We start from the raw sequence: 12,310 nt of genomic DNA on the forward strand, positions 1-12,310 counted from the left end.
AAATTATATTCCTGATTCAAATGCAGTCTTATTATCACCAAAAATGATTCAAACTTATATGATTTTGTTATCCATGCTAAAACGCATTAACACATTAATTTATTTCACCAGCAGTTTTACATTTAACTACCAGCATGAAAACTATGCTGTTTATCTTTTTTAAAGATATTTCTTGTTTTCCATGCTCTAACAAATGACTTACATGTACCAAAATTTATTTTTTATCTATAAATAAAGATGAATTATTGTTTGCAAATTATTCATATCCATAGATCGATGAAGGTATTTATGGATATGCATATCGTATATTCATTTGCAAACAAACACATTTAAGTGTAAAAATGTACATAAAATTGATTTGGACTAGTGCAGTTACAATGTAGTCTATTACAAACAGTCTACATTCTTAATCCCAGGTGTCTACAATATATACCTGACCAATTATCATACAAAACCCGTAATTGAATATATGAATATTAGTCATGACAGTAGCAGCACAGGGGCTCGTTACAAATTATAGGATATACAAGATGGGTTGCACATAAGTGTAGGGATATGTACGACCCATTAGTAACGAACCCCTGTGGTTGCAGCGGGCCGATTCACTCGCTCAGTACCGGATTTGTACTGTTGCACAAAACATGGTTTAATGAAAATTGCTGTAGCAATATGATATGACACACACATGTTACACCAGAATCGCATGCATACAATGAAGCTGTCTATTACTGTTCTTTTTTTTCTGCCGAAATGTGTACTTACCTTCGCTTATTGTGTACGGGCAAACAGCTGTCTGCTATGTTTTGACATGTGTTTGTAAGTGGCGCCACCTTGTAATACACACACTAAATCTTGGAATGCAACACTCGATTTGATTGGTTCAAAGTATTCCATGTAACCAATCAGAAATTGTTTTGTATAGGAAGTTTGAAGTTTGATCATGTGATATACAAAATGGCAGACGTCTGAAGTGCACAACAGATTTTGGTACATCTGTTTAGCTTAGTATTTTTGTTACTTGTAGATATTGTCATGTAATTCTAAAACAATGGTTAAAGTGTACAAGTGCCATAATTTCAAGTCTCAAAGTGTTGTTCCAGTTGACGGCGAACCAGTGGCAGTGTTTTCATCAAAACAGAGAGTTTTTGTGGCAACACAACAATGTGTTATCGAGGTTTTTGTACTCGACGAACACGATCCTTCTGGGTCAAAATATTTGAAGGCAAACTCGTTTTCGACGGAGGCACCGATCGAGCAGCTATTGTATAACGAAACAGGTACATTTATCCACTGCATAACAGGTCCACGCTCATTTATACGCAAAGTCCCAAAATGAGGTGTACAGTTGAGTGTAAGCTAACCGTTACACCTAGTGCACTACATTTAAACTACAGGTAAATTAGTAGGTAGTGCACTACACCCTAAGAGGTGATGAACAGCAAAAACCCCATACAGGTAATGGGTAGTACCCAAGGCTACCTGTACTGTATATATAAGGCTATCTAGCAGTTATATTCAGAACTCGTCAGCTGAAAGGCCGTAATAGCAGACGTAAAACCCATAAATAAATAAATGAAATTCAGAGTTATTAAAAAGGTTTTGGAAGTTTAGTTTGATGTTATATTTCAACCTTTCTTTTCTTGTTAATTAACTAAGTTAAGACAGATTTACTCTATAAATCCTTTAACTAAGTTAAATTGTTCAAGCCAAGTTTCATTTATCTTTTGGTACTTTATATTTTGTATTGATTAATCAGTTATATATTTTACATGTGTAATTCCAGTAAGTTTGTTTTCATCACATGAAAGTATACAATTAAACATTTGAAAACAAATCGTTACTTGAACATTTTCAATTTGATACATTTAATTTATATTGTAGTTTAATTTCAGATTAAATTAAGCAGCATATTCATAATTTCATTTTTGATGTGATATTATGCTTATTAAAACCTAATTCAGCCCATAATATATGTTGTACATTCTATGTGTATACATCCAATGCTTAAAGTCAGAAACCTGAACACATAATCAAATTAATTAAACCTTGATGTAACATGTAAAGAAAGAGATTATTTGAATGTACTGGAATTGATCATAACAGTTCTACATTTCAAAATTTTAAGTTTATAAAAGGTATATGTTACTTGTACAAATATGTTATATACACATGTGGACCTTAAGCCAAAGTTTTTTTGAACAGTTCACGCTAACATGTTTTTCCATATTGTTTAAAAACAAAATTTTGGGATACATTTTGATCAGCATTTAAGTGTTTCCCTATTGCAGTAATAAAATTATTAATTGTTCTTTACCTTAAAATGTATAACTGAGGAGGATTTTACCTCTTCTTATAATTAAAGACAATCAGCATATAAACTTTATTTATTGAATATCTTTACTGTGAAGAAAAATGTATACAAAAATTAATTATTTTTTGTTGATTCGCAAAAAAAAAACTATAAATTTTTGAAAAACATCCACAGGTAGATACTATATATGGGTAGTGTTAGATGCTAATTACAGGTAGGTAAGGCAGAGGAGCCTGGCACAGCATGCTATAGATGGACCCCTGGGGGGAGGTTATTGTGGGCTTGACAAAACTATAGCCAGGTGTTAAAACAGGCATACCTTAAGAATGATCCTCATTTGATACATATATATATAGGTAATGTCTTATGGAGGTCCATAAGGTGGTGGTAAGGTGGGGTTTGGGCCCTGGGGCCCAGGTGGCCATGACAACAGGCATGTCCTGAGAGTACCAATTATACATACAGGTACATGTACATAACTTGTAGTGTAGATAGTATATGTCTGAGACTTACAGAACATAAATGAGAATATACGGAACTTCTGATTCTTGATTATGTACTATGAAATGATTTCATGGTTGAATTAACAGATATTAGTAAAGTAACATTATATTGAATTTTAGAATATTTTTGTCTGATAAAATAATAAATATTAAAATATATGTACATATACAGTGTACTTGAGAAAAAAAATCTACATACAGTCATCAAGGCCTATAAGGTAGAATTAATCATGAATATAAAATGTATATATATTAATTACAGCTAAAAAAAAATGAAAAAGCATCAAAATTTTGAAATCAGGAGATAAACCTTAATTTTACACTATAATCAGAGACCTATATACTAAATTAATATAGGTCTCTGCTATAATGAAATCTTTTTAAAAAAAAATAATGATAAAAAACCCCACTACAAATCCAATTGATAGAGTTTTAATTTCTCTTGTATAATATATCATATAAGAACCAATTTTATTTTGAGTTGATATTAGATAAAATTGTATCAACATTTAAATATACCTGGTAAAGTCAGGATGGCAGATATAATTCAATTACAGGTATCTAACACAGGTGTCCAGTGGCACTGTCCATTACCTGTATAGGGGGATTTGTGGTCACACCTGACTGGACGTAGTGCACTACTAGTTTACCTGTAGCTTAAATGTAGTGCACTAGGGTGTAAAGGTTAGCTTACACTCAACTGTAGCTTTTATACGCTTACTACGTACAACTAGCCAAAATAACTTAAAACTTCTTCTCTTTTTTTTTCATTTTTTTTTCTTCGTCCAAGTCGTTTATATTTATAGTCCTGAAACATCATACAAATATAAAAATAAATTTATTTGCACATGGGAAAGCACCACTGCCAAAAATTGATGAATACTTCCGTTGGAACAAGATCAAGTTTTTAAGTTAAACTAACACTTTCAGTAAACATCTTTAAGTACAATTTTATTAAATACCCTGTCATCAATCAATTTCGCTAGTGAATTATTAAATATATTGCAAAATTTACTAGATAAATAAATTTTGCAATGTTAAGTAACAAATCCATACTCCAACTGGCATATAAAAGGTGAGTTTGCGTATGATACAATGCATGTTATTTTCTCACTGGTTTGGAATGGGGCATTTTTGTTTCATTTTGGGAAGAAAATTGATGAATTGTTAAAGAAGTTTTCAGGAATAAACGGTCAATTTTGGGAATTTGGCTTAAATACAAAATACTTTCATTTGGGAATTGAGCCTATTAATGGCCCCCAAAAAAGCCCTGCAATATATATTTACTTATGAATTTGAAATGACATATGCTATCATATTTAAGTACAGTGTATTATCACGCTGTCTTTGCAAGTGTACAGTTTGGAATGACCCTTACACAGGGGCCGCGGTGGCCGAGTGGTTAAGGTGTCCCGACACTTCAACACTAGCCCTCCACCTCTGGGTTGCGAGTTCGAAACCTACGTGGGGCAGTTGCCAGGTACTGACCGTAGGTCGGTGGTTTTTCTCCGGGTACTCCGGCTTTCCTCCACCTCCAAAACCTGGCACGTCCTTAAATGACCCTGGCTGTTAATAGGCCGTTAAACAAAAACAAACAAACAAAAGACTGAATCACAACGAATTATCTTCGGTAGACATTGTACAAGTAACCCTAGGACGTTAAACAAAAACAAACCAAAACCCTTACACAGTGTACATGTAATTGTCTTATAAAAAAACTTACCTGTTAATTAATATTTGTTGTGCTTATTCTGTTTTAGGTTGCTATGTTGCAACAATAGAATGCAAGGTGTCCAGGAGGCAGACATTTTATTCAGTGAAAATCTATTTAAACTGGGATGTGTGTACTGAAGACAGTCGTCCAATAGCCCATGTTCGTCTAGCTGGGGGAAATCAGAGTATAAAACCATCTAACACTGAATGCATTTGGATGGATGTGATTGACATTCCATGTAAACAAAAAGTTTCTTGCATATCAACATGCAGCAGAACCGGTAACCTTGCTATTGCTTCTGAAGAAGTGATATTCCTATATCATCTAGTGGAAAAAACGGTGCCAAATTCCGACAATACCTTTTTGGATGTTGTGCTATTTCTTCAGCTAGACTGGAGCATTTCTGTGAATCAGGTCTCACTGTGTGAGGATTTTGTAGGTGTTTTATCAGAGAAAGAAATCCAAGTCACACGGATTTTGTATTCGGATAAACCCTATGGACAGTTTGCAGTTGATGAAGCTGAAACTAACCGACCATCTAGAAGTATCAGTACAGAGAGTTTTCGAATAGCAAACAGGAAGACTTCATCCTCAATCATTAACCCTTCTTTTTCACATGAAAGAGATTCATCCGTTGTCAGTCAGTTTTCAAATGTAGGATCGCGAAGTTCATCAACTCCAAGTCCTGCTCTTTCTAACTCTTCAATCACAAAATCTGTAGCGGATTCTTTCAGTTGCATTCTTGATGATGAAAACTTTGTTCATTGGAAATTTGAAGAGTCAGATTTGCCTAGAAATGAGCCTTCAGGTTAGTGTCTTAGATGCATGTATATAAGTTAGTATTTAAGCAATAATTTTCAAATTGCCAATTTGTAAATTTAAGACATCTAGAGAAATATTAGTTATGAATATTAAGGGAGAATTATGAAAAATTTCTGAAAATCTAACAGATCTGTCTTAAATACATCTCTGATATTTTCTATATATTGTAATATGTTTTATTGTAATGTAATGCTATGATGTCTACAGGTATATTCAAATGATCCAATCTAGTATTGTTCTGACTGGAACTAGTTAAAGCAAAAGACTGTTGTTACTTCATTTTCATGAACAGATGGCTATTATAATTACTTTTGCAGGTAATAAGAGAAGACAACTCTTCCGTGATAGCAAAACTGTTCATCTGAAGGGGCTCCAAGATTTGTTGTGTAGGGATCTCCTATTGGCTGACCCTCCAAAGGTCAAAGATTTGAGAGGTATAACTAGTATTCTACGAATGAGTTGATGTGACAGTGCATCATAAATTTATCTAGTTTGAACTTTATTGCCTATGATATAAGTAAAAAAAAAAAAAAAAAAAAAAAAAATTTGATAACTAAATGAAACTGCCTAGGCCAAACCTTCCTTAAGATTGGGCTCTTAGTCAGAGACTCAGTTTGTTCAAGGCTCAGTTGATAGAGCTGTATATATACCAGATCACACCGGAGACCTGACTTTGAGTGAGTCCTGTCCAGAAATGCTTTTTTACCTATTGCAATAACTTTATTCCTCAACTTTTGTATACATGATTAATGATTTCTGTATCATTCTTTTAACATTTTGAAATTCCAATTTGCAACTATTACATTAATTTTGATTTTTCAACAGCCAGCCTTGAAGGTAAGAATGGTATATAGCCAATAGTTGGATGTGGAAATTATATATAGGCTTAAGTTTGCATTTAAATTTATTGTATACATTATAGTAGATTTTGCTGCTTTGATATTAATTGCCTTCATGGTTTACCTGGTCAGCTAGACTTAAATTAAGATTGTGGATTCTTTCTGTTGGATTCCATGGACCATTCTCTAGATGATTCTCTGCTTTTCAGTGCCGACCCAATTATGAAAGCAATTTCAATCTTTACATTTAGACATATCTTGGTATTTGTTGCTTGTAATTACAGAGCAAAACTACTTTTGGCTCGACTGCATGTTAAATTTGCATCTTGAATATGCTTTTCATGCTTTTTAGGCTGTGGTTATATAGATATGTAGAAACATCATAATGGTATCTCTTTATTAAAAGCTTTTGCATGAAAATAATGTCCAAGTTAATTGCATCTTTTAATATCCTCAGATTGATGCCTGAATTATTGTATACTTAACCAGTTTCATTATATAACCGTATATACATGTACATTTGCATATATATTTTTACTTTTGAAAACAAATAAATTTAGTTGAATGATTATGATGATTGATTTATTAGTGAGATCAAAATTCAAAAGAAATTGATGCATTATATATATTTAAATTTTTGGGAAAAAGCGTTTGAAAAAAATGTATTAGAACCAGGAGAATCTTCAATGTTGTAAAAGGAAATGAAGTTGTCTAAAAATGTTCTGGAGGAGAAAGGAGTTTTATTACATTTTTACCAGTGAAATATCAAAAATTATTCATTCTATAAAAGTGATATTTTTCACTAGTGAAAAAAATCACTTTTGCTGATTTGACCAATCAAATTAATGATTAGAAAATACCAAAATAATTGACCAATCAGAAAGCCCGACATATATGTCAGCACCTGGACAGGGGAAACTACTTTTTTGTTTACAAATTATCGCTGTAGGCCTAGTTAGCATACGGGGTAGGTTTTTCGTTGATAAAAAATGTAATAAACAGAATATCTAACAGTGTCTTCAGTAATACCAAATATATTTCACTCGTGTGGCTAATATTTTGATATTTTTCACTCGTGCTGCGCACTCGTGAAAAATATCAAAATATTAGCCCCACTCGTGAAATATATTTGGTATTACTGAAGACACTGTTAGATATCCTCTATGTACTTTGACTACTGTTATACATATTACGCACACAAGCAAACTTGAACTGTTTTCATAATGAAACTTAATAATTCATGTTTAATTATTTGAACGATGTTTTAGGAGGTGGTCACGTGACCTTTGGGGAGGTGAAGGTTGAGACTGTTCTGTATAAACGGTGGAACATTCAGGATATCGATGGCGGCTGGCGACACATACAAATTGTTCCCACATATGTGGCTAGTAAGTTTCTAGTACAATACTTCATTTCAGGTGACTGATAATGAATATTATAATTATACTTGTACAAAATTAATATATTATTATCTAAGATTTTGCATGAATTTAGTAAAACATAAATTTATGAAAGGTATATGTTTGTATTAATGGTTTGATAGACATAAATATATATTATACTAAATTCTGTACAGTAGTAGAGGCCACAATAGCTCGGTTGAGAGAGCATCTGACCAAGACAACCTCATGTGAAAATCTGAAGTTTGTTGTTCGATCCCTACCCTTGAGACAGTTTTTGTTTCTCTGGAATTTGAGATCAAAGCCTGACTTGTGCTGTGGTTGAGTCTTTTGATAAGACATTTCATCCCAATTGCTCTGGATGTCATGCCGCAGGCCTCCTGTGTGTTGTTCAATGACCTGGCAGCCACAAGCTACTACAATGTAAAAGGAAACCCTGCCTCAAAATGGCCCTTGGTGTTCATGGGACAATAAACCCTTAAACAAACTAACTTAAATTTGTTGCAATTACTCTTAGTCTAATTATATGTAAATTATTCTAATTACAATGTATATCAAATTAGTCTAATTATATGTAAGTTAGTCTGATTATATGTAAATTAGTCTAATTATATGTAAATTACTCTTATTGTATGTAAGTTTGTCTAATTATATGTAAATTAGTCTATTTATATGTAAATAGTCTGATTATATGTAAATTAGTCTAATTATATGTAAATTAGTCTATATGTAAATTAGTCTGAGTATATGTAAATTAGTCTGATTATATGTAAATTAGTCTATTTATATGTAAATTAGTCTGATTATATGTAAATTCCTCTTATTGTATGTAAGTTTGTCTAATTATATGTAAATTAGTCTATTTATATGTACATATGTCTTACATCATGAGATGAAGAGATTCTTTTCCAAAGTTATGATAATTTATGAAAAAGCTATTGATTTTAAGAGAGAACCATCTGCATTACTTCCTTTTTATACTTTTCTAGAAAATGAGCGGTTCAGTGTTGGAGACAGAATGGGGACAATCCCTGTCCACTCCTCCAGCTTCAGCGACCTACTTGGCATGTCCGTTTTGATCAGTGGCGATACCACAGGGTTCCTGCACAGTTTGTGGCCCCACAACTTTCTGTTGTCCGAGTACAAGTACACTATGCCGGCCAAACAGGTGACATATGTTAAAGTCATGTTATACATTCTATTACGGGTGATATTGCTTAAAGTCAACTTTACCTTCAAAATTCAAGGGTTCTGGTTATATCTACCTTAGAATATGCTCTTGTCAACTTATGTATGATATGGCTATTAACTGGTTATGCTAACATCATGATCTGTCTGTGATCTATTTGATATCAGGTGGAAGGAACCATGCTAAAGTATTAAGGTAAAATTGATCAGTTTTGGGTGTATAGATTCTCTATAATCCTCTGATAAGTACTTGAACATTTTTATGTTTTTGACTCCCCAAAATGAGATTTTGACTCTTGAGATTAAAGAGACATGTCTCTATGTTTTGACCTTCAGATTTCTGAGAAATTGAGATTTGACTTCTGAAATTTCAAAAGTCAAGGGTCATATTATAGCTTATTTGACATGCTGTATATTGAGGTGGTATATCTTCTGTTACAGATTTGGGCAGAAGGAGAGCTGATATATGTTCTGACAGACAATGGACTAGAAATTTATACCTGTCGGGCATCGGCTGCGGCTGTATTCAGTATGGAGGATTATGCCTCGCCTCTAAAAGTATGAACATTAAACTTCATCTACAGTCAACAATCACTGTGAAATAGTGGATTAAAATGTCAGTCGTTATAGGTATCTAGTTTAAGACTGTGTTTAAGCAAAGCCATTAGCAGATGCAAATGGTGGGGCCGTTTAAAGCATCCGTGATACCATTTTAAATTTAGACAGTTAAATCTGCTTCAGCTATTTCTCTGAGAGTACTTGTTCTTGGCTGTTTCTCATATTTCATATGTAGATTAAATTCCTCTTGGTCCTTAGCTTGTTGTACATGTGAAATGATAATAAGCAGAAAACAAAATGGCTGACAGACTGCCATTTTGAATTTTGACACTTGAAATTTGTTACCGCTATTTCTCAGAAAGGAATTAATGAATCTCTCTCAAATTTCATATGTAGGTGCCCATTGGTGCTACATATGAACTAGGTAAACAGAATTTCCAATTTAAAAAAAAAATCTGTACACCAATTGAAAACAGTTTACAGGTAATATTCAGGTCTGTGTATACACATTAAAACAAAAATCTAATGAAATGAAATCTCAAAATTATCTGAAATTGTAATTAAAACATTTCCTTTTTACAACAAGGAATCGTTTCGTCCCTTACTCTGGTAATATCCATGTTATGCCTTGTTGAAGGTGTTTCCATCTGTCAAACGGGAGGTGTGTCTGTGTGGTATACACCCATTTATAGGCCCTAAGAAGGTGACCGTATCAGAGAACCATGTCATTCTCCTCGCCATGGTGGATAGTGGTACCAAGTAGGTATTTTGTGACTTTGTCTTTTTAAAAAGTATTTGTTCGATAAAGTTTTTATGTCACATCACCATACAGGGTGACAGAGTTTGAAATTTATCATTATCTTTATTTTGTTTACATATGCAGTTAAACCTCATTTTAATATCAATGACTAACTTGTAAAGACATTCTGCAAAATCCCACTATACATGTCCATGTGTCGCTGTCATTGCCGACACGGGGCCACAGTTGTTGAGTGGTTAAGGTGTCCCGACACTTTATCACTAGCTCTCTACCTCTGGGTTGTGAGTTCGAAACATACGTGGGGCAGTTGCCAGGTACTGACCATAGGTCAGTGGTTTTTCTCTGGGTACTCCGGCTTTCCTCAACCCCCAAAACCTGACGCATCCTTAAATGACCCTGGCTGTTAATAGGACGTTAAACAAAAACAAACCAAAGTCATTGCCGACACTGACTTTACCGACACACTGTCACATCTGACACATCGACTCAGTCCCATACATTGTCGGTAAAGCCAGGTGTCACTGTACCTGAATGTTTAAGATTCTTTTCTTATAAATAAAGTTTTAACATATGATTTTAATGATTTTAATATATCTATGATGTGGTTTTATTTAATGTAACAGTTTTGTGCTGACAATTTAAAGTTCAGGTCTATACTTTTACGTGGACAATGTATAGTTGTATACACTATTTACCATCTGTGTAATCAAACAATTAGTCTGAGGCTGCAAAAGAAAATCCCCCCCCCAGTATGTTTGTAATGTGTAAGTTTGATTTGGTGTCTTTATGTGTGCGAGTGAGTGAGTAAAGACATATAGAATGGTTACATGTATGAATATATATAACACTATATCTAAATGAATATGATGTATGCTTGTAAGTTTGAATGGACATGTATTGTATTTGTAATGTGTTGTTGATAAAATTAAAATTGAATAAAAAAAAAAAAAAAAAAAAAAAAAAAAAGTTTTAGGACGTCATGATTTACCCAAATTATGATTATTATTTAACTTAATATACAATTTATTTCTGAAATGACAACAAATCAATGATAATTAATGATCTTGCTCCAACTCTGAATCTGAAAGAGAATTCTCCTCATCTAATTTAGGTGAATAGTAGCTGTTTTTCGAAGGTAGAATAAAATCATGATAGATAGATACCGTGTAAACAAAATCTGCAGATAAATCTGTATCACACTTTCTGAAGAAAATATATCTGCATCGTTTTTTAAGCCTTTGAAAGTTTAACATTTTTGTAAAGAACAGGAAAATGTGGAAATAACAATCTTGCCTTAAGTATTGATGAATATCAGGTTATTTATTAACTCTAGAAATGTTATATTTATCTCTCATTCATAGTGGTCAATATAACAATTTTAGTGTTGATAAATATCTATATTCCCCTCAATCAAAGTGAATAATTGTATAATATATGGGGAAAATCTTGTGTCTATACATTGTAGTTATGTCTTTTCAGACAAGACGACTACCTTTGGAGTCTGTACGCCCTGAAGAAATATTCTCATGGGGAGTTATATAAGGAAATGGTAAGCACTTCTAGAGGAGAAGTTTTTTGAGACACACAGTTAGACTTTGATATAATGCCGTCTATTTTATTGCCTCGACACTCTAAAGTAAGCTAAAGGCTGTAGACTTACCAATATATTTGTTTACTAGCCGATCTGTCAAAAAAAAAATCCAATAAAAGCTAAAGGATTAAGAATTTGTAAGGAATTGTAATTTATGCACCAATGTAATTTGCGCAGGTACTTTTTAGGGCTGAAAATGCCGGATAAAAAATTTCTATCAGTATATTTTGCACATGAAAATTTTTGACCAAAAACGATGTCCAAGAGGTCCTGAAATTGATTTATGAAAATGACACTAACACAGATTAGTACAAAACTTTGCTTAAAATCATTTTACTAGCTAGTCTGTCAAAATCAGTCAGATTTTAAATGTTGTGTTTTGATTTAGTTTCTTTTAAAGTAAAAATGCTCTAGTAACAGATATGTAGGATATATGTATAACTAAAGACATAAGAAACATAGGGCCTTGGATCCAGTTTTTTGGTAAATAGGAATTTTTTGTAAAATTTGAGAATATTTGCAATAATTCCATTAAAATATGTATTAGGTTCTAGTGAAGTAATAGTGACAGAATGGTCCAATGCTGCTACTGGATCTGAAAAACACATATTTGCTTGATGCGTA

General features: G+C 33.0%; 1 protein-coding gene across 2 annotated transcripts in view; it reads left to right on the forward strand.

Moving 5' to 3' along the window:
• The first annotated feature begins 950 nt into the window (after positions 1-950).
• Positions 951-12,310, forward strand: part of LOC117345139 (Hermansky-Pudlak syndrome 3 protein homolog) — a 31,180-nt gene continuing 19,820 nt past the window's right edge. The window contains exons 1-9 of one of the 2 annotated variants that reach the window (XM_033908131.1): positions 951-1,277; positions 4,575-5,336; positions 5,668-5,784; positions 6,176-6,187; positions 7,458-7,577; positions 8,579-8,757; positions 9,219-9,335; positions 9,973-10,094; positions 11,575-11,644. In XM_033908131.1, the coding sequence (XP_033764022.1) occupies positions 1,049-1,277; positions 4,575-5,336; positions 5,668-5,784; positions 6,176-6,187; positions 7,458-7,577; positions 8,579-8,757; positions 9,219-9,335; positions 9,973-10,094; positions 11,575-11,644 (1,728 nt within the window). In that variant the 5' untranslated portion in view covers positions 951-1,048. The remainder of the gene's footprint in view (positions 1,278-4,574; positions 5,337-5,667; positions 5,785-6,175; positions 6,188-7,457; positions 7,578-8,578; positions 8,758-9,218; positions 9,336-9,972; positions 10,095-11,574; positions 11,645-12,310) is intronic. The other variant, XM_033908132.1, reaches the window with a different exon arrangement.

The sequence above is a fragment of the Pecten maximus genome, chromosome 16 (genome assembly GCF_902652985.1).
Source record: "Pecten maximus chromosome 16, xPecMax1.1, whole genome shotgun sequence".
Lineage (NCBI taxonomy): Eukaryota > Metazoa > Mollusca > Bivalvia > Pectinida > Pectinidae > Pecten > Pecten maximus.